Source organism: Peromyscus californicus, unplaced genomic scaffold (assembly GCF_007827085.1).
Source record: "Peromyscus californicus insignis strain IS unplaced genomic scaffold, ASM782708v3 Scaffold_15__1_contigs__length_86483966, whole genome shotgun sequence".
Classification (NCBI taxonomy): domain Eukaryota; kingdom Metazoa; phylum Chordata; class Mammalia; order Rodentia; family Cricetidae; genus Peromyscus; species Peromyscus californicus.
The window spans coordinates 65,084,536-65,111,526 of NW_026294447.1; the positions used below are offsets into that span (position 1 = coordinate 65,084,536).

The following is a 26,991-nucleotide window of genomic DNA, read 5'->3' on the forward strand; positions in this document are numbered from 1 at the left end:
CTCATGCTTTCCCACAGTTTCTATGTGCAGTGTCTTCTAGGAACCAGTATTGGCCATCTCAAGGAGCCTGATTTTGCTTTCCTTGTCTTCCTATGTTCCCTGAACTCTCCTTCATTACGGATGCCAATGCCTTCAGATAGGGACAGGAGAGCTCTGTGATGTGGCTGAAAGAGGGCTTTAGTTGGAGTGTCTTCCACCAAGACAATGCCTGTAAGACTCAGGCAGTTCTTGGTTCACACTTGAAGGCAACCAAGAGCTTCTGTGAGGGGCAAGCTACCCTGTGTGCTCCTTTTCTTCCTCACTTGACCAAGGGTCTGAGACCTGTTCAAGTCTCAAGGCAGCCATGGCATGTGAGAATTTCTTGGGTAGACCTAGTGAGAGTTGCCTCATCATACCCACCATGCCCTGCTCTTACCCTGGGGTGGGGCCTGCTGAGGACCAGTGTGATGCCTCATATCACATAAATAGTATACTGAATGAACTGAGGGACCTAGACAGTGGTCTCAGACCTGCAAGGGTTAAGGGCTACAGTGGCAAGGCCTTGTCCTACAGTCTTACACTCTGTATAGATGACCATACAGCATTCTTCTGGGCAGATATTTAAATGACACATCAGTGGTTCCCTAGCTGCAGATCTTACGGTGCTTGGCATCTGAGCTCAGCTCCTTCAGGTGTGTGTATTTCCTCTGCTGAGTGGTTTATTCCTAGCATGGCATTTTCTGGAGCTTCTCACTGAGTCCACACAACTGCTCTTTGTGCTGAGTCTTCTGCAGGGCTGTGTATAAGGGACATAGATTCCTCATGTGACCCTTCCCCACTGAAGACATGGTGATGTGGGGTGTGAGGGTGTTAAGGATGGACTTGAATGTCAGGAGGGAATCATCATAAATGAAACATCCCAATGTAGCATGAATCTTAAAAGTTCTTATCAATAAAATCAAACCTGAGGCAAGGTATTGGGGTGAATGCTGCAAGATCAGAGAAGCAGAACAAGCCACAACTACCTCACCTTGCCAATTCCTCAGGTGATCCTGTTTCCTCAGACTGGATGCTTCCGTGAGCTCATCCAAGTGGGTCTCAGCTGAACTGCTTCTCAAAAGCCTGAAAGCTTAACTAGCCAAAAGCTTAACCAGCCAAATGCTTCTAGTTTCTGGTCTTCATGCTTTATATATCTTTCCTTTCTACCATCACTCCCTGGAATTAAAGGCTCGCTTTCTGGGATTAAAGGCGTGAGTCACCGTGCTTGGCTATATCCTTGAACAGATGGATCTCTGCCTCTGGAATGCTAGGATTAAAGGTGTGAGTGCCACCATTTTCTAGCCTTTGTATCTAGTGGCTGTTCTGTCTCTGACCCCAGATAAGTTTATTAGGGTGCACAATATTTTGGGGAACACAATACCACCACATCCCATGGCAACTGACCTGGGTTTTCTAGCATCTGAGAGAGCTTAGGATTTGGGTGTGGTTCTCAATGATTTGTCCTTCTGTCCTCTCTGCTCAGGCTGCATCTTTGCTGGAGTAGCTGCCTGGACCTCACAGAGGGTCTATCTGCTTCCTTTCCACAGCGAGAGGTCTAGCTCTGTGGGAATTTAGGCCCTGGCATTACTGCCTGGGGGTGTATCCTCTTCCAGATGGCTAGGATAGGAAAATGCTGGGACCCTGCGTATCCTGGTGACCAGCATTGTCCCTGGCTGCAGTTCTGTGGTTTCTCAAGGCACACTTTTCACAGTCTGGGGGCGGGGAGGGTCACCTCTGCCACTACTGTTCTTCTTTGAGCTCTGAGTTGCACTAGGACTTTCTAAACATACAGTTTGGTCCAGAGTCAAGCTGGACTTTTCTCAGAAAATCTGCGCTGAGTAAACATGTTATGTATATGAGGATGTTAGCCTTACTGTAAACTCTAGAAAGTCTATAGTATAGAAGGTCATTGCTGTTTGGGTCACTTTGGAAGCACATTTTACTCCAGCACCAGAGCCTTCATCCAAATCAACTCCTCTAGGCTGTCAGGAATGGTCACATCCAGGCACATTGGTGGCTCTGTCAACCATGGTTTGTGAATGGATGCTTCATTGTATGCTACTAAGAAAACATTTATAAAGCAAAATTTTGTGTATAAAACCTTATTCATTTAAGGAGTTGATTATCACAATTTGAACTGTATGCTGAGGACATAATCTTGCAAAAACAGATATGAAGCCATTGGTAGGTTGGTACTGATTTGGAAAGGCAGCCCAGTGTGATGTCAGCTCGAATATCTCAGTGCTCCATTCTGCTCTTTCATGTCTCGGAGTCTGTTGCTGGCTCTAATGAGCCCCTACACTCACAGAGACAGGCAGGCATTGCATGTGCTGGGCTTGCAATCATTCTAATGCTCTTGTGTGAGCATCCTCCCATGCACATGTGTACGTGAGCCCATGCACACTTGCATATACATATGCACACACATGTAACTGCTCCCTGGTGGTCCATACTTGAAGCTTGTGAGCAGATATGAGAGAACCCCACCCACTCATGGAAGTCCTTGGTGAGTCAGTCCTCTTACTAGGTAAGCCCTACCTCCCACAGTAGCAGTGGCCATTTACTTTAAATTCCACCAGAGGCAGCTGACACTGCCAATGCCAGTCTCAGGAATCTCAAAATCCTCTTTAGACTTTTTCTAGTGACTCTAATCGGGAACATTGCTGGCTGCAGGGGTTTACTTGCAGCAAGAGTCCCGGGCCATGCCCAAGGATGGCTGGGTCCCATGTCATTCATTGTCACTTCCTTCTGCAGTGCTGGGCTTGCCTAGGCTTTGTGTATCTGTCTTGAGCCGTCCTCTCCTGCAGTCTCCAAGTGTCTAACTAGTATGCTTGGAAACCAGTCTGTTCATTGTTTCTGAGGACGGAACATGTGGTTTCAGACTCATCCCTGGTGTCGCTGCCTAATCCTGTATTCCAGTTCAGCTTCTGACCTCCCTGTTCCACCCTTCTACCAACAACACTGCATCTTCATTACCCACAGTGGGATGATGTGGCTGAATTTATTCTTATACACTGCAGTGTGGACCTCCACTGCAATGTAGTCAGGGCAGTGCTTGCCCTGTGAGGGGACTCAAAAGGGGTAGAGAATTCAAGTTTAATATGGCATTGTGATTTTGTCTGGCTTGATCTTGTCAAAACAAAATTCCAGCATGAGTGAGGATAGGCATGAAGTTTCATTCCTATCTGGGGAGCTATTGTCAACTGATGAGGGAGAGTCAGTTTTCTTCAGAGATGTAGCCAAAGAGGCTACCTATGCTCCAGGAGATGACCCTTTATCTGTGTCCATACTGAAAGCACTAGGTGGACTCTTTTAAAAGGAGAGAAGACATGGAATTGGAAGAGAATAGTGATGGGGATAGGTGAGGAATTGGAAGGGAGGGAATGGGAAGTAAACTTGATCAAAGCACATTATATGCATGTATGAGATTCCCAGTCAGCACAAAATGAAAAGAGAGAGAGCATTGTGAGAAAAGACCCCAAAATGTTTCTCTCAAATGCTTAACAGTGCTAACCACAGATAGGCTAAAACCAAGAGGTAGATGGCAAAGAACCACCAGTGACATCTGGCATGCCACCTGCCAGCAGCTATGGAGGAAGCAAGACAGTCCAGGAACCCACCTGCCACAGAAAAGTGCCAGGGAGAAATCGGTGAGCAATATCCCCAAACCCCTAAAGCCCTTAATTTGGGGAGTGAGGTGAGTGGGGAGGCTGTTCTGGAGAAGATTCCAAGTCCACAAAAGTGGAGACCACCAGTTGTCCCTCATCTTACTAGAGACAGGATACAAAGTTGCTGGGGTGGTAGAGAAGACAGCGCAGAAGTCAGAAGAGGGGATATCCAGCCCACCCACAGCTCACAGTGTGGAGCCAAAGACATCAAGAACTAGAGGCAGAGGAGACCACAGGGCAAGCACACAGCAGCTTTCCGTGTCAGGATGCCCCAGGGCTGCAGGGGAGGGCCTCATTCAGCTGGAGGAGACAGAAGGGAGTTCCTGGGTGGGTTTTAGGAACTGCCTGACAGGGAGACGAGGAACAGGGCTGTAGGCAGTGGTCCAGGATAAGGCCCAGTGGGAACAGCCCCACAGCCATCCCTGTGAACTGTTCTTATTACACCCGGCCAGGGATGTGTAAACGAATTTCTAAATGGTCTTAATAAATAAAAAACACGGAGCCAGTAATTTGGGTTAAAGCCCGAGAGAAAGATCAGAGGATTAGGACAAACCATGAGCTAACCTCACCTCACCAACTCCGCAGCTTCCAAAGAGAGCAACTTCCTGTATACTCACATTCATATGCCTTTTCTGTTCTGTTCTCTCATTGGCTCTCTTAGCCCACCTACATCACTTCCTCTTCCTACACAGCCCTGTCACTTTCTGTACAGACCTCCAGACCTCTATGGTTGGTACTAGGATTAAAGACATGTGTCACCATGCTTGGCTGTTTCCAGTGTGGCCTTGAACACACAGAGATCCTGCCTGCTAAGTGATAGGATTAAGGGCCTGTGCTACCGCTGCCTGACTTCTTTGTTGACTTATAATGGCTGGCCTTTTTCCTCTGATCTCCAGGTAAGCTTTATTTATTAAAGCACAGATAAAATCTCCACAGGGATGAGCTCCCTCAGAGCCCTACACTAGAGCGGCTGCTCTCAGTCCTCCCACCAGATGAGAGTGAGCACTGACCCTGCAGCTACCACTCCATACCTGGCTCTTCAGTGAGGAGGCAGGTCAGAGAACAGCCGCAGATGTGCTGAAGAGTGCTAAGAAGGAAGTTTTTGCTGTCCGTTTCCTAGGCAGAGAATCTTCCAGCTGACAAGTGAGGGGACTCAGCAGCGTGGGACTGTGCCATTCCAGGACCTGCCAACCCCCAACACAGGACGTTGGCTGTGGGCATTCCTTGGCACTGGACCAGTGGCTCCGAGACAAACCCCCAGGCTCTGTATCCAGCTCTTCTAAGCCTGCTCTCTTTTCTTCTCCAGCATCAGACCCGAGACCTCATACTCATTGCCCACTGGGTTTGGGACAGAAATGTGGGGTAGGGGCGAGGAATTGCCTTGCCCTCTTTTCAGCAAAAGAAATAAATCCTCACCCTCAACAGACCCCTTCTGTTCCTCTGGGACCCTAGGAGCACTGGGGCTAGGACAGTGCTTCCGAGGGCCGCAAGACTGTCTGGCCAGCTGAGCACCCACGCTCCTGCAGAAGAAAGGCCAGAAACAAAAGGATGAAGGATTCATATTGCAGAGTCATGAGAGCAACAACAGGAGACTGGCATAAGAGAGGAAATTGCAAAGAGAGCAGAAATTAAGGGGTGAGATGTGGAAAGCTGGTAAAACTGATGAATAATGGTAGCGGCTAGTTGTGGGGTGGGGTGGGATAAAAGACTAAAGAAGCTGAAATGGAAAGGGAAAGCAAAGGTAATGAAATCAACTGTAAACGGGGAAACATACTAGGAGAGAAATCATGGGAGTTCAGAGAGTATATATTACATTTTTAAGAATTGCAAAACAACTTCTTTTCAGTGAAGAAACAGCCTCCTGGACAGGAGACTCTGGGAAACTGATCAGATCTACAGTAATCCTGGTCCGTCTGTGAAGTACCATGCAGGTAGATGTGCAGTTAGATTATTTAAAGTCTTCATGCAGTTGATGATATCAACACTGTTTAAATTATTAGAGTACAGGTGAGGGCTAACAGCTTCTGAGTCAAGCATCCTGCTTCCCACCGCAGCAGAATAGCCTATGGTCCAGAAGCACACACAAATACATATGACATTTGAATGTGATGAAGGTGGGTTGCTATTATCATTATTATTAATTAATTAATTTTGGAGACAGTTAGGGTTTCTATTGCTACAACTATACAATATGTCAAAAGCAAGTTGGAGAGGAAAGGGTTTATTTGCCTTACACTACCATATTACTGTTCATCATCAAAGGAGGTCAGGACAGGAACTCAAACGGTAGGAACCTGGAAGCAGGAGCTGATGCAGAGCTCATAGAAGAATGCTGCTTATTGGCTTGCTCAGCTTGCTTCCTTATAGAACCCAGGACTCTCAGTCCAGGGATGGTACCACCCATGATGGGCTGGGACCTCTCACACCAATCATTAATAAAGAAAATATCTTACAGGCTTGCCTGAAGCCGGATCTTACAGAGGCATTTTCGTAATTGAGTTCCTTCCCCTCAAATGACTTTAACTTGTATCAAGTTGACATAAAACTATCCAGCACAGTCCTCCTCTCTCTCCCTCTAGAAAACTTCCCTGTTGCTCCCGCTATGCTGGGCCTCCTAAGTGGCCTGGGCTGGGTTAGCTTCCATTGTAGAGAACATCCTCTGCCTTCTAGTTGCAAAGGACATCCAAAGTCACCTCTACTGGGTCCCACACCACCAATGGTGAGAAGAACCATTGGTCAAAAGAGATGGGCTAGAAGCCGAGAGGCTGGCCATGAGCTCTGCTGGCTGTCCCTGCTTCCAGGGCGCCAGCTCACAGGGACATTTGGCGTATTAGTTTTCCTTTTGCTGGGATAAAACACTGTGACTAAGGTAACTTATAGAAGAATTGATTCAACTTACAGTTCCAGTGGGCTAAGCGTCTATCATGGTAGAGGGACATGGTAGCAAGTGGCAGGCATGGAACCAGGAGCAGGAAACTGAGAGCTCACATCCTTAACTACAGGTACTAAGCAGAGAGAGCAAATTAGACACAGGTAAGGCTTGTGAGTCTCAAAGTCCATCCTCAATGACATACTTCCCCTAAAAGGCTGCAGCTCTTAAGCCTATATTTCTCAAGGTTCATTAGAGGAACAGAACTTATAGAAAGAATCTCTCTCTGTATATAGAAAGAGAATTTATTGTAATGACTTACAGGCTGTGGTCCAGCTAATCCAACAATGGCTGACTATGAATGAAGGTCCAAGAACACAGGAGCTGTTCAGTCCATGAGGGTGGATGTCTCAGCTAATCTTCAGTATACATCAGAATCCCAAAGAAGGAGGCACTAATGCCAGTGAAGGAATAGACTTGTTAGCAAGGGTGAGAGCAAGCAGGAAAAGAAAGAGGCTTCTTTCTTCTATGTCCTTTATATGGGCTGCTAGTAGAAAATGTGGTCCAGATTAAAGGTGGATCTTCACACCTCAAAAGATCTGGATTAAAGGTTTATCTTTCCACCTCAAAGATCCAGATTATAAGGGGGTCTTCCCACTTCAAATAATTTAATTAAGAAAAAAATCCCTCAGAGGTATGCCCAGTCATTTGGGTTTAGTTAATTCCAGATGTAGTGAAATTGACAACCAAGAGTAGCTATCACAAGTCCATGACTTGTCAATTTGACATACAATCATATCTCCTTATGCCATGCTTAATTTCCAAATGTCTGACATGATATACTATCCCTCCCAGAACTGAATTATAAATTTTGAATAGGTGGCAATGTCCCTTAAGGGACTTTTAGTATCTCAAACTTAAATAACCACTGATATTCTCTTAATTGATGTTACATTACATGAAAAAGAAATAAATGAAAGAAAACACAAATAACTATACAAATGCATTCTTAACAAAATACAACAGAAACATTCATGTCAATTATAATCTTTGTTTCTGCAACTTGGTCACATGCCTTAGCTGGTATTTATAACTACCTTTCTCTACTACCCATTCTGTATTCTGTCCACCCTCTTGGATGTTTTCCTGGAGGAGTGGCCCATATCTTCATTCCTGAAAGGTCTGTGCCCTTTGTCATCCTGCCTGGATTATGCTGTTGTAGTTTCTCATTGACTTTAATCACAGGACATGGTAGCATCAAGAGACACCCTAAAGGGTCTCCTACACTCCAGACATAATCTTTCTTACTTCCAATGTGGAGAAGCCAGCCAATCTCCCCATGGTAATCTGGATCTATCACCCCTCCTGACATTGTTATTCCTTTTCTGACCTGTTGGTTTAAGCGAGTGGTTCTCAACCTTCCTAATGCTTCCACACTTTAATACAGATCCCCATATTGTGGTGACCTCCAACCATAAAATTATATTCACTGCTACTTTATAACTGTAATTTCACTACTGCTATAAATCATGTTGTAAATATCTGATAATGCAGAATATCTGATATGTGACTCCTGTAAAAGGGTTGTTGGACCTCCAAAGGGGTCATGACCCACGAATTGAGAACCGCTGGCTCAGGCTTAAGGGCATCAGAAGCCCAAAGTGGCCAGAGGAAAGTCTGAGCTTCCAGTTCAATGGAATGTTTGCTGTGGCTCCTGGCAGGAGTGCACCCTCTCTGCAACTAAAACTTCTAGGCCAGGGAATTTAAGGTTGCAGGAACCGGAAGAAAAATTTCTCCTAGTGGGCCAGTAGAGGTGATAGATGATTCCTGAACCCATGAATTGAGGCTATGGGAGAAACCATACCATATACTGGACCCTGAGTCAAAGCATGTATCACATTCTGGAGAAACCCTGCCCTGATCCTCCAGGTTGCTTTTACCTAATTGGCCCGTAACTCTGTCATGTTTCTATCAGGCCAGCTGCTTCAGGATGGCAGGGAACATGGTAAGACCAGTGGATTCCGTGATCATGGGCCCACTGTCACATTTCTCTGGCTGTGAAGTGAGTTCCTTGGTCAGAAGCTGTACTGTGTGAATACCGTGATGGTGGATAAGGTATTCTGGGACTGGGGAAATAATCACAGAGTGAGTTCAGGGACCCACTGGACCTACTGTGAGTCAGACTTCAGCCAGAACTCCATTAATCACCAATCACCAATCAATCTCAATAAGCCTCTACTTTAAGTGGAGGGCCACAATGTTTCTCGGGATTTCCGGGAATCAGTGTTAATTCAGATGGATACAATATATCCTATAGACCCCAGGAAGTCTGATGTTTCCTTTCTCCCAGTGTACAGTTACCTTTGTAAAATGCTGTTGGTCCCCTGGGGGAAGGACTGGGAAAGGCTAATAGTAGAACAATGGTAGGAACATTGAGTACCTTGCTACCAAAGGAATACTAGTTCTTATTTGCTTTCTGGCTACGTTCTTTAGGGGCCCCCAGGAGCAGAAGGGTAGGTAAGCTGACAGCCTGACAAGGAGCTGGGAATGATGCCCTCCAGTGAAGGTGAAGCCCACCAGCAAAGGGTGAGGCCTTCTGGCAAGGGGCAGTGGGGCTGAGGATCTTCAGAAGGTTCTTCCAGAGCAGTGTGCATGGCTCCCTGTCGTGTACATGTGGAAGGGGGCTCTGTATATTATGCACCCATCTCCTACCAAGTTCTATAGTATGTTGCCCTGTGATGGGGTTGGAGGTTAGTATAGAGGAAAGTTCAACCAGAGAAAGTGGGACCTCAGGCTCCTGGGCTCCTGCTTAATTCTCCATGGGTTTGCCTGAATATCTCTAGGTTTTAGGTTTTAGAAATGAGATCAGCCTAGAGAGAGCCTAGATAGAAGAATTGTGTATTTATTTTATTTTCCCCCAGGGTTAGTGCTCAAAAAGTATTTTAAAAAGTGGGTGTAAGTCTAGCATGGTTTGGTATGTATAACCAATCTCCTCTTCCCCACTAGCTTTAGTTCCTGGCTTCATGACAAGGGTTTGAGGAACATGGGACCAAATCTACTTTTATCTAGCCAGCCCAGGAATACAGAACAGCTGGTTGGGCCTCCTTAAATAAAATGGTGTGTTCCCTCCCACCCCTCCCCCGCTGAAGAGCCCTGTTGCCCCAGGGGTGCTTATGTTCTAGGTGATTTGGTTTGGGAGAAGTGGTGGAGATAGCCATTGTGCCCTGTTTTGCTTGCCGAGTTACTATAAGGACTTGCATGTTATCTTGTTCAGCCCCCGAGTTAATGGTCTTTGTCTCTTCCGTGGTCTTAACACTCCTGGCTTGTCACAAAGAATCCATCTTGTTCTAGCAGCTCTGAGAACCAGGCACTTAAGGCAGGCAGGTGGGACCTCCTGTCAACTCTGTGATGCTTTGTAGAGACACATCTCTTGTTTGCTGTGATAACCAGGGCAGAGCGAGCAGAGAGGGTCCCAGCCTCCAGCTCTGGAGTCCCTGTGGAGCACACACTGTCCAATAGCCCACAAATAATTTAGTAGCAATGTGTTCAGGTTGGACTGCAGTGAATGCAGGCCTGATGCTTTTCACTGAGCTGTCTAAATGGTGACACCACTCTCTACCCAGAGGCGTAGGAATGATTTTTCTCCCTCTAAGTAATTGGCATCTAGAGGTTTGGTAGCCAGCATGGCATGTACTGTTCCTGCTCTGATGCTCTGCAGCAGAGAGGATGCACTGGGAAACCTGTCAGACACATGGCTCTCGGGCGAACACAAACCCCACCTGTGGCCAGCACAAGGGATAAGTGCTAGTCACCATGGTAACCCAGAGCCTCACTCAGGGAGGCCACAGGAGGATCTTGGCTTTGGACCTCTCATTTCCAGAGAGATGAGGGTGTACCATGGGGTAAGGAGGTTGAAGGAAGGATGTGATTTGTCTTGTCCTGGCCATGACATGCTGTCATGGCATCTATGTGTTGATTGTCCATTCTCCTGGGAGCCATCCTGTGTATGTGGTCCTGGGCCCCACCAAAGGATTGCAGATAGAGAAATGGGTGTTTCTGCCATGTCTCTGGTTCCAAGTTTTTCACTGTTTACAAAATTGCTTTGCTTACTGCACATTGGGCTCTGTGGTGTGAATGTCTGCCCTCCATGGACAACATGCTGACATGAGGGGGCGTGTCCTTCGGAGAGAAAGGCAGTCCTTGTGTCAGTTTGTTAGTAGGGCCCAGGGCTCGTGTCTTGGGATCCCAGCAGAACATTTGGGCCCTTCATGATCTCTATGGCCTGTCATGCTTTTTCCTCTCAAAGATGAGCACGACACCTCCATTGTTCTATGGATACATGACGTACCATGCAGCCTGCATGGGCCTTCACAGCCATTGCCTCCTGAATTCCATTTTACACTCTTCCATTCTCTGTAATTCTCACGGATAAGTTAAAAATGTGTGCCATTTACTGACAATGATTTTGCATTTTTTTCTCTTAGAAAACTTTCACACACTAATTTTAAGAACAAGTGATTTATTGGCTCTGCTCTAGCAGATGGCAGAACTGTTACAAATGTCTTCTATGACAGCACAGTTAGAAAAGCCAGCTGATAACTGCCTGAAATGAGAGAGTGCGCCACATTAGGTAGTGTCTGTTTGAAGGGAGGTATTGGGACTGTGGCTTAGAAATCAAATGTGACTGTATCATAGCTTAAAACAGGAGACTCTGACTTAGAGTTCTGCATAGGAAGTATGAACCTATTAAAAATTATTGCTTTCTTCTACAAATCCATATTCTCTCTGTGCTGGTGTATACACACATGTGTGCACATGGGTACATATAATGTGCTATATTTGCACGTGCATGTTCTCTGGTTTGTTTATTTTAAAGCTGTTTTGAAATTCTTAAGTTCGTTGCAAATACTGTAAACTTTGGATTCAAGTAAAAGTCTCTCCCTGGCTATAGAGAGACAATCTAGCTCCCAGCTTCGTTCTTCCAGCAACCCTTGTTGTCGCTGGGTAACTGCAAGCATGCTGCTGCCGTCCAACCTACAGGCTTACCACTCTCCCCAGGAATCTGGCAACTCTGTCTTAAAGGATTGTCAGGAGGAAGTGGGCATGGTATACTGCAGGGCCAGGATCAGGGCTCTGCTGGCAGGAGCAGTACTCGCAGTTCTTAGTGTATGGGCCAAGGCCTAACTCCTCATGCTGCCACTGCTATCCTCGTATTTAAGTGGGGCCCTTGTTATGGATTCTGTTTCAAAGTCTGCTAGGGTCTGACTCATTTTCTCCAGTTCTGTGCCCCCAAAGCAGAGTGCCATTATCTTCTTAAGCGTGGCTCTGTCCCCGCAGTGGCTGTCATGGTTATGGTGACACCAGCACCCCTCCCCTTCCCTGGTCCCTGGATGTGCAGTGTGGGACGAGATGCAGGGGACCGCTGTACCCTCCTCTCAGGCTGGTCCCAGCTCTTCTTCTTGCTGCTGCGGTGTCAGTGTCTGAACATGCTTTCTCCATATCCTCTTCTGTAAATACAGGTCACAGCAGACCCCCTTCCTCATCTCTGTGAGGCAGTGTCTTCCTTTCCTCCTGCTTTGTGGCCTTCCACACAGGAGAGCCCCACAGAGTGTGGGAAACCTCCTTCTGAGTCCATCCCTCTCCCGAGCTGTTGACTCTGCTGGCCAGCTGCTGGAATAGTCCCATCCGGGGTAGTGTGTGACCAGCGCCTTTCTATCCAGGCTGGTTAGGGGGAGGCAAGAGAGGAGGCTGCACATCCTGCATGTTGACATATTCCCTCTGGAGTCACCTAGGGACTAGGAACAGTTGCTCTGGCCACTGGACAGCCCTATCACTCGCCGCCACCTGCCTCTCCTAGCCCATCATTCTTGCCTCTAGAAATGTTTCTCTGTTCCTCAAGTGTTCACTTTTGGATTATTGTCACTAAATTTGCTGTTCTTTATCCCATGTCATGACTCACCAGCACACAGGAGGTAGCCTTAGTTATTAGCTCAGTGGGGTTGAATCACCAACACAACCATACTATTTTGATTGTAAGAGCTTTCCGGCTCAATCCTTCCCGAAGTTCAAAGGCAAAAAAAGTGTGTTCTTTAGAATGTAGGTTGTCCTACTTTGAAAAGTTCTGTGGACAAGTATAATCACAAGGTGTGGAATGAGCATTCTTTTTTAATTTTTTAATTTTTAAATTTTATTTATTTTACATCCTGATCACAGTTTTCCTTCCCTCCTCTCCTCCCAGTTCCTCCCCCGGTCTTCCCTCTGTTTCCCCCCAATCTACTTCTCCTCCATTTCTGTTCAGAACAGAGCAGGCCTCCCACGGATATCAACAATACATGGCATGTCAAGTTGCAGTAATACTAAGCACCTCCCTCTTACCAATGGACAGATGATCCAAAAACTAAACAGAGAAATACAGAGCTAACAGACATTATGACCCAAATGGACCTAACAGATAGCTATAGAATATTTCACCTGAACACAAAAGAAACCCTTTCTTCTCAGCATCCCACGGAACCTTCTCTGAAATGATATTCTTGCTTGCCCACTGCTTCAGACTGCCTCTGCCAGCACTTCAGAGGTTCCTCAGCCTCTCCAAAGGGCCTTCCTTCCTCAAGACAGCACATTTGCCAGAATGGGAGGCCATCAAAACAGATTCTGTGTTCAGTGGTGGAGACACTGGTCTGTGGAGCGGGGATGGAGTCCTGAATGAAGGTGGACTGTTGACGCGAGAATGGCCATGTAGAGAATGCCAGTGCCTCAGACCCAAGGGAGTGGCAAGGCTTCCCACGGCTGAGCGTGGGTGTTGACAGACTGTGCAGAAAACTTTCTCCTTTAGGATGACTGCCACATAAGACTGCTCACCTAGAGTGATACGCCCCCCAAGTTAGCTAATTAACCTCCTTGTTCAGCAGTACATTGTAAACCTGTTTCTTCATTCAGCTGTATATCATAAATGCATTGATTTTCTGGGCTGCTGGTACATCTCCATCAGAGCTCATGGCCCTCCCCATCCCAGCTCTTCTGTACATGAGTCATTTCTTCATCCCCTGTTGCACCAATCAGGTCAGTCCCAGAGGCACAAGGTGGTAATGGTCAGAGCAACAGGACTTGCTATTGTCACTTTGGCAATTCCCCATGTAGGCTAGGATCAGGACATTCCCAGCTCAAACCTCTGAAAAGACCTATGGATGAGTCCTGTCATCTAGGCCTCTGTCTGCCTTTCAGTGTGGGGGTGCTGCAGGATCATGAGGAACCCTCCCCTGTGCTGTGCTGCTCTGTCCACAGCAAAAGTACTCTTCCTTTAAATGCTGATTTTAATTCAATTTATACTTTCCATGTGTGACCCAAACCTTAGGAGAAATGTATCTAAGTCTTATCTATCTGTGAATCAACCAATCAATCACAGAGAATGTCCATTTTCAGCAATCGTTAGCATCCCACAACCCTGAGTCACCTGAAGCATGACTTGGTGTAATGGATGGAGAAGTACCTTGTGACACTCACCACTGTCAGTCATGCCCTGATTTGTACACCTACAACTGGAACCACCAGAAATGAGGTTCTTGGCAGCTTAGGCTTGCTTGGCATGCCTTCACCAGCCTATGTCTACCCCACACAGGTGGGGTCAGCTGTGACACCAGACATAGGATGACATGACCACCAAGCAGAAGGGACCCACTGTACTCTGGCTTTGAGCACTAGCCCCAAGCCAGATATTTCCACACTCATCCCATTGGTCCACATGGTCACCTCAGCAGATGAGTCTAAATTGGGAGAAAGCCCCTGGGAGAGTAGACATAGTACCTATGGACCTATGGACGTGAATGTGGACACCCAGTATGGAGGACTTAGCAGCCAATCAGTTGACCAAGTGGAGTTATCTTGACCCCCTCACCCCCGGAGTTTGTTGATATCATCCTACCCTAGTAGGAATGTTCATTGGCCTCATCCATCTCTCATAGTAGAGCTGATTGGGGTGGTCCCATCCTCATTAAGGAATTCTTTATAGTAATCTACCATATTGGGGTGGTTCTACTTTCATGGGAAATTTTGTTTGGTCCCTAGGAAAGCTCAAATGAAGGATTCTTGACATGACCATGAACAGAGGCCCATATACTCTCACTTTCAATGGCCTAATAGCCACACTTCACAGGATATGGGTTCCAAGTCAGGTTAACAGTCATCATAGCATAGCACAGATGTGAGAGGCAGGTTGGTAAGTGGAACCCAGGCTAGGAACCATGGTGGTGTGTTCATCTCTGCCAAGGAAGGCTCTTTCTGGCTTGCTCTTCCAAAGCCTTTCATCAACCCAGTTTTAAAGGTTCTTTCATGCCACTTTAGGTTGAGATATATTTAAAGACCCCACACACACTCCTGATGATAATTTTATGTGTTACTTGGTTTTTTGTTTGTTGTTGTTGTTACTATAAGAAAACATCTGAGATAATTACATCACAAAGAGAAAATGTTTGTTTTGGCTCATGGTTTTAGAGGTTCCAGGCCATGGCTGGGTGAACCAATTTCCCTTAGGCCTCTGATATTGCCAGATGATATTCTTTGGGATGAAGGTCAGAGACTATTGTCACATAACAAGTATGTGTTCATTTTATATTCCCACCAGAAAATTAAAGTGATCCAGTTTTTCCACATCCTCCTCAGAACTCAATGCCATCCATGTTACTTATCTTAGCTGTTCTGGTGAGTGTGGAGTGACATCTCATTGTGGGTTTATTTTGCATTTTCTGATGGCCGGTAGTGCCGAGGATCTTTTCATGTGTGTTTTCCATCTGTGGAGCCTCTGCACGGAAATGTCTCCTGCCCATTTTATAACTGTATTGTTTTTGGTGTTCAGTTTTGAGATGCAGTGCACGTGGCTTCTCTCCCACTTGGCACCGTCATTTTACCCTCTCAATGGAGCTTTTGGCAGAGCAAAGGGGTCTGATTTTGAGAAGGTCCAGTTGATCAGTTTTTCTTTTTAATAGATGTTCAGTCCAAATCCAAGAGCTTTTGCTTAGTCCTAGGTCCCAAAGATGATGTCTTTTCCTTCTTAGAAATTATATAGTTTTAAACTTTTATGCCCTTGGGTGGACTTTACGTGCACCTGAGCTGGAAATGGAATCTCTCGCCTTGTCTACAGATGCCTAGCATGGTATGTGGGAGAGGTAACTTTTCCATCATGAAGTTATTTTTGAAATTTTTTTTTGTCAAAAATCACTTGGGCATGATTGTGTGGGTCTATTTCTGTGTTCCCCACTTCGTTTTGTTGATTTAGTTGTCTATTCCTCCACAAACAGTTTGTATTAGTGTACTAATATGATTGGATTTGGGGTGCCCTATAGTGATTTATCTGGTTATATTCCTCTTTTTACCCCAATTTAAAGCTACTCTAGTTAATTTGTTATTCCATATAAATTGTTTATATCAACAAAGCATCTTGCTGTGGTTTGGACAAGGATTTTGTTAAGCCCTTGCAGAATTTCAGTGTGAGGGTAACTAATGAGTTTCAGTTGGAGCTTTAGGTCCATGGACTTGGCACACTTTCTATTTTTCACATTTTTTAATGAATTTGAGTCTTGTGCATGTTTTGCTAGATTTAAACGAAATTATGGAATTTTTAAGTGACATGCAGTGATGGCTAGTTAGATGGACATATATAGACAAAGGAAGCAGAGGAGGCCCTGAGATAGAGGCTTCGTGTTCCCAGAAGGCAATGCAAGAAAAAAGGCAAGAAGGCATGGTGGTGGGTATCTAAACTGGACCACTATGGGGAAGGGGAGAGAGTCCAGTGGCCCAATAAAATACCCAAGCCAGCACCCACTGGGGACTCCCAGCCTTAGGGCCTCTCCTATCCTGAAGGAATAAAGCAGTTCACTTTCAGTTCCTCACGGCTTGGTCTTTAATCTTTCTTGGATATTCAGTTCATTGTTCCAATGGAATGAGCTCTGAAATTGCCCTAGACAACTATCAACACTCCTATTACAACAGATTTGTTTTTTGTTTACGCAGGATCCTTGTGACTTCCAAGTGGAAGAGCATGTCCTCTGGAGATATGCATAGTTTTATGTCTTCGCTTCTGATTTTCCCACTTCCTTATTTCCTTATCTTGTCCTATAGCGAGAGCTACAGTACATAGCACTATGTTAAACAAGAGGGCCATTTCAGATCTCCTTCACCCAGGGCCCTGAGATGCCAGACCCTCAAGGTCACCAAAGGTCAACCTGAGACAGTGGCTTTGAGGTCATTGTCTCATGCAATGAAGATTAGAGATGTGCACTCTCATGGGATTATGCAAAGTAGAAACAAGATTTATTAAGAAGAATTACAGAAAAGTGAGAAATTAAGGATAAGTGAGAGAAACTCCAAAGAGTGGAAATGTTTCCAAGAGCTGGGAAAGCTCTGGGATTCCTTTTTCTAGGGGCTTTTATACTGCCATGGCAGACACTGAACAAAGGCTGAGGTAATCTGCATTTAGATTGGTTGGTTCTCTGTGCTATCATGAGCCATAGAGGACCCACACCCTCTATGCACGTCCCTTTGGCTCTGCTTATGTACTCCCATCCAGTTAGGGGTCACGGACACCCCCTTTGTCCATCTCTGGCTTGTGCTTTGTTAGCTGCTGATGTCAACTGCTATCTGCTAGCTGTTAGTCACTGGCTGATGTTGGTACCTCTGACCTGGCAGATGTCTAAAATCTCAGTAATTGGACTAAATCCTCTTTGTTCTCACAGCCACCAAGAAGTAGCTGCATTTGTTTAGTTAACTCCTTGTCTGTGGGATGGTCTGGGTTAACTTTCCTAAACTAGGTGGAAGCTTCTTGTTAGAAGCCAATCTTACTTATAATTTAATCTGTCACAATTAGATGCATCAGAAACCAGGATGTAAGAAACAGTGCCTCATATGTGTCACTCAAGGGCTTTGGAGGACAGGGAGCATCTATCCTTCCATCAGTGGCCCAGAGTCCTGTTCTTTCTCTTATCTGTCTGTAGCAGGAATCTTAAATGGTCTTATTAATAAAAACAAACCTGAAGCCAGATTTTGGGGTGAACGCTGGAAGATCAGAGAAGCAGAACAAGCCACAGCTTCCTCACCTTGCCAATTCCTCAGCTGATCCTGTTTCCTCAGACTGGAAGTCTCTGAGTCCTCATCCAAATAGATCTCAGCTGAACTGCTTCTTGAAAGTCTGAAAGCTTAACCAGCCCTAGTTCCTGTTCCTTACGCCTTATATACCTTTCTGCTTTCTGCCCTCACTTCCTGGGATTAAAGGCTCACTTCATGGGATTAAAGGCATTGTGTCATCATGCCTGGCTGTTTCCAATGTGGCCTTGAACTCACAGAGATCCAGGTGGATCTCTGCCCCTGGAATGCTAGGATTAAAGGCGTGTGCTACCACTGCCTAACATCTATGTTTAATATTGTGGCTGTTCTGTTCTCTGACCCCAGATAAGTTTATTAGGGTGCACAATATTTTGGGGAACATAATACCACCACATCTGTCTAGTTTAGTTATCTCATACTCAACCACAGCTCTCGTATTCCTCTTCCTGGGTACCGCAGACACTACCATTTTAATCTTCAATCCAGACTCTGCTTTCAACTGTCAAATATGTGAACAACCTCCGTTTTCAACATGGACCCTTTCCCCTTACCATCTACAGAGAGAACTGGCTCCTTCAGTACTACTACCGTGGGATTCTTAAGTGGACAGAGTGTGAAACTACCTACTAAGTGCTTATCTTTATACCCGTTTGTTAGTGCTGCCCTCAGAGCTTATCTTTGCAGTGGGAAGCAGTTTATGCAGAGACTCACAGCTGGGTCAAAGTGCAGAGAGTAAATGACTTTGGAGTATTTGGCCCTAAATCGGACATCCATCAAACCCCTTCCAAGGCTCAGAGAACATCACAGAAGAGGAGGAGGAAAAACCCAGAAGCTGGGGATGAGTGCTGGAAAGAGTATCTTCTGGACGTGACATGCCCACGGCTCTCTTCTTAATTCTTGCTGGACTTTATTTGCTGATATTGTCAGTGACATGTCTGTCCCACATTCATGATGGAGATTGATCTATAGGTGTCTTTTCTTGTACTACTTTCATCTGCCTTTGCTATCAGAGTAATATTAGCCATGAAATGAGTTGGGAACTGTTTCCTCTATTTTCTGGGAGTGCTCATGCATAATTCATATTAATTCTTTAAGCATTTTATAGAGTTTATAGTGACACCATTTGGGCCTACATATTTATTTCAGGGGAGGATTTTAATTCTGAGTTTAAGTTTTCTAACAATTATAGAGCTATTCAGATAATCCTTTTTAAATTGGATGAATTGTGGCCCTTGGTGTTTTTGAGGAATTGGCCTATTTCATCGGTATCAAGTTCATCCTGGTGGAGTTGTTCCTTGTAGCTAGATTACTTATTTTATCTTGATGCCTGCAACATCTTGGCACATCTTACTTCACTGATAATACAAGCAATTTGCAATCTCTTCTTTTTTTCAATCTTTTATAAGTCACAGTTTTTCTTTTTTTCTAATTTAAAATTCATTACTTTCGTCTCTTTTATTGTTGCATTGAGTGTATTTTATTGTACTTTATGCCGGTTCTTGATGTGGGGTTTAGGTTACAGATTGAAGACTTTCCTTCTTCCTCAATGTAAACATTTGTGGTACAGTTTCCACTCACTAAACTGACTTTACTGTGTACCATAAACTTGGATGTGCTTTTACATTTTTATTTTTATTTAGTGCAACACATTTATCCCCTCAGATTGTCATTGATCCGTGGGTTACTCATACATATGTATAACATCCAAGTTTGGGACTTCCCACTATCATCCTGTTGCTGTCTTCTAGCTTGCCTCCACTGCGTTGGAGCCACAACCAATGATTCTGTTGTCCAGTTTTTGCCAAGCTGGTTTCATGGCTCAGGCTATGGTCTGTCGTGGTATGTGTTCCACAGGAGATTGGAAGGAGTGCATGTCCTGCCCTTGTTTGGGTAGTATGATCCACAAGTGTTCATCAGTTGCACTGTTGAGTGTTTCAGAATTGCTTGTTTTCTGTTTACTTGTCCATCTAAGAAAAAGTCTAGCGAAGAAAGTGATGTTGAAACCTGCTGCTGATGTTGCAGACTGGTTTGTTTCTCCTTTAGAGAAACATTTCTGCCTTGCATACTCTGCTGTTACGTTGTTTGGCGTGGACTTATTTAGGATTAGATCGCCATGTCTTCTGTGGACTAGCCCATCTACCACTACGCATGTCTCTGCTTTGTCTCTTGTAATCTCTACTCTGCAGGCTTATTCATATGATGTTAATATAGCCTAGGCTGCTGCCTGCTAATGTGTGCAAGGTATATTTTTTTATCCATGTGCTTAATTTCATTCTTCCTATATAATTACATTGGAAATTTTACATGGGTAGTATATAGTTGAGTATTTAAACATTTTCAGTGCTATCTTTTTAGCACATCGACATTAAGTATAATTATTGACATATTTAAACTTAAATGTTGCCTTTCCCTTTTTCCTTCTCCTCTTCCTTTCTGAGTATTCCAGTGTGAAACCCAGAGACTTACACACATGCTAAGTAAGTGTTGTAGTACTTAGCTTCACTCCCGGCTTGTTTTTTACTTTTTGTTTATCTGTTTTTCTTTGCTTTCTTTGGATTACTTAAATGTACTTGGAAATTCATTTTACTGGTAATGCTTTTGAACATATGTCTTCAATACCCCATTTCAGTGGTTGTTTGAGATATTAAGTTGCATGCACGTGACTTAGAGCAGTGTGTTTGTATCCTGGTTCCCCTTGTTTATGACACTTGGCCTAACTACTCATTGATAACATAATAGCTAAGCATTTCCTCTCCTGCCCTTGGGAGAATGTGACTGTTACAATGTGTGATTCCACTTTCAAACACGGGCAGGGGAGAAGGTGGTGTGAGCTGTGTGTTTGCCCTGTTCTTTCCTGATGCTGTTTCCTTCTACAACTTCCTTTAAAATCTTTGTAGTTCAGAGTGGTTTTTTCAGAGCAGGTCTTTTGGTGAAAACTCTCATAGTGCTTCAGAGTATCTTGATGTACCCCTCACTTCTGAGGGTCCTTCCTGGCTGTCTGATAGATTACTGAATGCTAGAGAGATGTTTTGCCTCATTCCCACGGCTCTCCCTTCCTGGCTGCAGACTCAGGATGCTACAGAGAGGTCTCTTTACTCTCAGCATCTGAAAACATGCTGCTTCCCCGTGGCTTACCTTCTGATGGCAAATCCTTGTCATTTGAATCGCTTTTGCTATGTAGGTAAGAGGTTATTTGGGGCAGCATCAAGATTTTTCTTTATAGCTTTTCAGAAATTTAATGATCATGAATCTTGGCAGATGGGGTCTGCTATGTTTGGGGTGAGCTAGGTTCTCAATTTTATTTTAAATAAGAAATTTATAGCTTCTAGTTTTCATCTCATAACATCCACACATATATGTGTATATACAAGATTTATTTTGTTTGTATTTATATGTATATATGTGTGTATTGCATATGGGTACCTGTAGAGGCAAGACAAAGGCATTGGATCCCCTGGAGCAGATAGTTGTGAACCATCTGATGTGGTGCTGGGAACTGAACTCTGGTCCTCTGGAGGAGCAGCAAATGCTCATAACCACTTAGTCATCTCTCCAGCTTCTTCAGTTTTTAAGTCTAGGTCACTTGCCTACATGGAGACATTTTCAGGCCTCACTTTTGTAAGTGGCTTTTCAGTCCTGCCTTATCTTTCCTCTCCTCAAGTCTCTTGTGGCATGGATGGAACACCTTTGGTTATGGCCCCAGAGACTCCTGGGCTCTGACCATTGTTTCTCTGTGTTGTTGAGACTGGGGGATAGTTCACTAACTCTTCCTTCTTCCTGTCCTAAGAAGGACACCCACAGATCCACTTGCTCATCGTCTTTGGTTACAGTCCTTCCGTCTCTATTCTTTTACTATCCCCCGTGTTTGCCGAGGCTCTCCGTTTTCTTCTGTTTCACAGTTGCTCCCTGAAGCTGTGGCTTCTTTACACCATCACCTGGCTGTCATAACATGTGCCATCCCAGTGCTGGTGCCTCTGTGCTCTGCTTGAGATCTCCCTGGTTCTTGGTGGGACCAGTGGCTTCCTACTGGGATCTGTGTATTTTTGTAGCAGGGCTTGTGTTCCATTTAAACTTCATGCTTCGAGCAGCTTTAAACCGTGCTGTTCTGCAAGGTAGGTTAGAGTACTCCTCGTAGCTAACAGTGGAGGAGGTTCAGACCCCCACCAAGCCTCTTTCTACATCTGAGGGTGGGGAGGCGTAGGAGTTACAGCCTCCAGTTATCCCATGTATCATGGGCGTGTGCAGGAAAACTCCCCAGCTCAGTGTTCTTCAAAGCTGGGGGTGGTGGTGTAGGAACACTGCATCACGGCTTAGGAGGAAGGAACCCCCAGACTCCCAGCATGGAAGGAGGGGTGAGAGATTGCTGTACTTTCTTGTGGAGCCCGTGATTGTCTGACACTCTTTGATCTTGCTGGGCTGCCCTTTTCTGGCTTCAGATTGACTGAGGTAGGCGTGTGTGTGTGTGTGTGTGTGTGTCTTCTTCTTCTTTTTTTTTTTTCTGTCTGCACCCAGGGCATTTATGGGTTGTTTCTTTAGTCCACCTCTGGGCAGAAATACAAAAGGCATGAGGCTTTGCTGCAGGCTCCTTCTTTACTAGTTCTCTCCACCCTTGGCCCTCCATGTCTAAGGTTGCTAGAAGCAGTCAATGAATGAACAGGAGAAATTTAGTCTTCCTACTTCCCTGCACGTGGGCCGCCTTTCCATCTTCATGCAGATGCGCCATCTCTTCTAGGGTACTTTGTTTCCTTGGAAGTTCATAGTGATGCTCAGCCCGTTTTCCTTCCAACACAAGAATATACTTACTTTTTGCTCAAATGAAAGTTTATCGATCTGAGCTGGGGTCCAGGTCCCCTTCAGACTGCCTTTGCACACTGACTTCCACCCTGGCCAGTCATGCTTCAGGAGCAAGACTGAGCCCTTGTCACAGTGCTCAGGACGTGCAGCCCTGTGCTCAGACAGTGCTGTTTAGCGATAAAATGCTACTTGTATGTGCTTGTGTGTGTGTGCATGGATATATGTGTCTGTATGTGCAGGTGCACATGTGTGTGTATGTGTGGACATCAGAATCCAGAGGACAACCTTTGGTGCTATTTCTCAGTTTTTTAAGATGGATCTCTTACTGGCCTGGAACTTGCCAAGTGTGCTAGACTGGCTAGGGAGACCCAGGAATCCTGTTTCCACCTCCTCAACTCTGGGATTCCAAGCACGTGCTGCCATGCTCAGCTTTTAAAATGTGGGTTCTGTAGATCACACAGACCCTGGAGTATGCTAGTCATGCACTTTACCAACCCAGTCATCTCCCGAGCCCGGAAGATGCCATTTTTAATGAAAAAATTTTTCATGCAAAGTTCCTTTATGCTCTCAATTATTTGTTGCCTGATAAATATTAATAGTAAGGCTGTCCTTGGGGAATAGCATGTTTAAAGTGTGCTTGTTTTCTAAACGTAAAATGCTAGCTGTTGGGTTAACATCGAAATGTGCTTTCCAATGGGAATGCTCCTGGGAACAGACTGAGAGGGAACTACACGCACCTGACAGAAGGCCTGTTTTTCCGTTGCCTTCATCACCAAACACTGCAGGCTGTAGGGACCGGGCTGCACGCCCTGCAGTGAGTTACCTTCCACAGAGAGATGCTCTGGAGGAGCTAGGGCTCAGGCCAGAGCCCTCCTGGTATTTCTACCACTGGGGCTCCTGGGACTTAGGATATGCCAGCTATTTGATTCTTGCCATCTGTAAGCTTTAACAATTCACACTTGTGTTTGAAAAATGTTTAAGTATGTTCATGAAAACCATGTCTGTCTAAATTTTATCAAGAGTGTGTGCTCTGGACTGCTTTACCATACTAGACACATACACATGCATACTTGAATACACACACACACATACACACACACACACACACACACACACACACACACACACACACACACATACTCGAATACACACACACACAGGAGAGTACAGGCATACACACAAATACCTACACATACACAAATGTACACACATGAACACACATGCATACACATTCACATGTTGCAACATGTACATACACAAAGCTGTCCCGATTTGGAGGCTTTGTAACTTGTTTTTTGCACAGGGCATAAAAATATACCTCTGTAATTATGTGATGCTTAGTGATTAGATAATTACGGATAATTGCATGGGGTAGCTCTAAGTGTGAAAGCGTTACCGTAAGATCTAAAATGTACAAATTGCATAATAATTATTCTTGGGAGTTATTTGGTAATTCTGAGCATAATTATCATGTGATCCACAATGCATGTAATTAATGCACAATTGCATGGATTTTGCCTTCATAACTGCTTCCCCCTTGTTATAAAGCTCTTTGTCACAACATTTGAGTGTAAATATAATGTAATTGGCTCTGAGATTTAGTACATTAAACCCACAGTAATTGCTTCACAGGAATGTAACCCTATCCAACCAAATGCTGGGCTCTCACGCAGGATGGGTTGGGGGAACAGTTGTTCCAATGTGGTAGTGCATCCAGGTCAGAATATAGTGGGTGTGCTGAGCAAGGCAGCAGGGCAGGTATGCTGGCAACCAAATGCCCATTGTTGATGGGGGCATCTTTGCTGTACGTGAACCGACCCAGGTAGACAAGGTCCATCTTCTGCATTGCACAAAAGTCTCTTTGGTTTAGGTTTCCTTTGTCTGCCAGCCATAGCTGGCACCCACTGCACCTATTTTTAAATCAATACAACAAAGCGCTGACTGCCGTTTGGGTCTGAAAGTTTAAGAAAGGTAAAGGAAGTCTTACTAAACCCCACAAGGCCCTGTGATTTGCTGGAGGAACAGAGACCTGTGGGGGTTTGATATAAGAACTTAACCACATTTGCCAATTCATGCCTTGGTTTATACTCCTTTCTCCACAGGTTTCACATGGCAAGATGACTATACCCAGCATGTGATGGCCCAGGAGCTCGCAAACCTCCCCAAGGCCTACTCATGGCATGGGGAAGCTTCCCGCCCAGCCAGGTATGTGTAGGCATGACTTGTCTCTTTTTGCTCCCAGCCACAGCCATATTTTTAAGTTTGGCTGTTTTTAGTATAGCAAAGCAACCTCCATCTTTTTGGTATAGAATAGATATCCACGAGGAAGAGGCTTTTCCGAAAAGGAAAGATACACTGAAGTAACCTTGCAGTGTGGTGCACTGGACACTGAGAGGCATGCCATGGGTCTCTCCTCTGCTTGTCTATGAGACCGCCCCACCTCCCAGTAGAACCCTGCATCTTCAGAGCTTTGCTCTAATGAAGTAAGGTCAGAACTCTGGTTTCTTACTAGGAAATTGTGTTTACTACAATGCAATGAGCAGGATTAATCCAGAAAGTCCTGGTCTTTCTCTCCCACAGCAAAAATTTGTCCTGTGTCATTTCATTCCCCTGCACTTCCTGCTGTAGGGTGATGACCTAGCAGTCCCACTCCCTATAGGTCATGAAATGGGGAACAGGGAGTTTGAAATATTCCCCAAAGAGTGGCTCACTCTCCTGCAAGACTGAACCTAGACAGGTATGCAAGGTTTTGAGATTAAAAAAACAAAACAAAAACAAACGTGACCTTTCCCAAAGGCTTAGCTTGCGAAGTCCATTATTTCTAAGCAACAGAATATTCCTGAACTATGGTTTCCATGTAGAACAAATCTTTGTAACACAAAATATGACTATCTGCCTTTATGACCATGTGCATCTAATGGATCAGGATCCCACGTCATCATGAAGACCATTTCAAGTCTAGTGGGACCAAGGGAGTAAAAACAAGCAAAAAGTGGGCAGTTGGGTAGGACAGTGAGTCTGTGCTTCACACAGAGTGAGCTAATATTCTTGGGAACATCCTTTATAACAAGACTGATATATATGTATGTATGCATATGTTTTTCACCAAGTTGCATATGTAAGAACTTATTTATTATATATTTATGGAAATCATTATATAAATTATATAAAACAGTTTATTATGCAGATAGTTATATTAATGTATGTACATATATATGTATAATAAATTATAAATATATCTCGACACATGTTAGATGCCTGGACACCTGTCTTTAATGCCAGTATTTTTGATAGTATATGGAAGGCTATCCTGGAGAATGTGAGACAAAATAAAACACTACTGAAGTGTGTCCTGAGCTGACCTGAAATTTGTTTGCAGTCAGAAGAGTTCAGATCTTCCCTGCTACTGTTTAGGTTTCACCTGTTAATCATGATTAACTGTCTAGAATATTCTAGTGCCCAGCACAGGATTGATTGGGTGGATCAGGAAGGGCAGGCAACCCAGGGATTGGAGAACCTGGGAAGCCTGTCCAGGAGTAGTGCTCCAAGGAGTCCAGGAGGCAGGGAAGAGAAGCAACTGAGAACAGTGAGAGACATAGCTACTTGGGATGCACTCAAGTAGAGTTGGTTCTTCATCATGTAAGGTGACACTCCGGCGACTTTAGGTCTTATATCCAAGACAATGAGACTGGTAGCTTTTAAAGTTATTTGAAAACAGTAGTTTATCTTGTTTTTTATCTTCTTTGTGAGAGTCAGAGCTCAAGCATGTGTGCAATGATTGGAGTCCTCTTTGTGCAGATCCAGTGCCCATGTTCTGGATGCTGTCCTTTCCTTGCAAACCTCACTACATTTTCTGTTTCCTTCAGCTTGGGTCCTCTATGTTTAAAGCCAGTGACTTTCATCCATGTGTCTTGAGGAATGTTCCTCTCTCTGGCTCAGAGATGACTGGGGCAGGGCTTTAAAAAAGAACAGGAACTCTCTGCTCTCCTGAATTCATCCCTTTCTCATGAGTGGAAGGGAATGAGGCCAGTCATCCATCTTTAAGGACCAGAGCTTTGGGAGAAACTGGTTAATTTTCCAGACTCTTGTCCACCCTCTGAGCCCTGTCCTTCAAAGAGACTTGGCTTCTTGACTCCCATGTCCTCCTGGTCCCTCGGCCCTGCCTTTGCTTTGGTCTGACTCCTGGAATGTTGTTGATTGTAGATGTAGCAGATGGAGGTCAGAACCTTCTTCCCAGCTCCATACCTAAGGCCCAAACACCACTGTGTTGTGTCACAAGGTCACAGCCCTTCCCCATACCTTTTAGGTCCCATGAACTCCTCTCACTTTGACCCTGTGGCCTCTCACCTTTGTCTTTGTCAGTCTAGAGGATTCCCACTGGAGGATGCTGTGGGCCTGTAGGACCCCAGGGAGTCCCTACAGGTGGCATGCAGGCAGACATGGTGCTGGAGAAGGAGCTGAGAGTTCTACATTTAGATCCATAGACAGCAGCAGGAGACTGTGACACTAGGCACAGCTTGAGCATATGAGACCTCAAGGCCCTCGTCC

General features: G+C 45.0%; 1 protein-coding gene across 4 annotated transcripts in view; it reads left to right on the forward strand.

The window, feature by feature from the left end:
* The window catches only part of Ptprn2 (protein tyrosine phosphatase receptor type N2), a 738,491-nt gene that overhangs the window by 245,527 nt on the left and 465,973 nt on the right, over positions 1-26,991 (forward strand). For all 4 annotated transcript variants that reach the window (XM_052739188.1, XM_052739186.1, XM_052739187.1 and 1 more), the window contains one exon: positions 24,546-24,648. In XM_052739188.1, the coding sequence (XP_052595148.1) occupies positions 24,546-24,648 (103 nt within the window). The remainder of the gene's footprint in view (positions 1-24,545; positions 24,649-26,991) is intronic.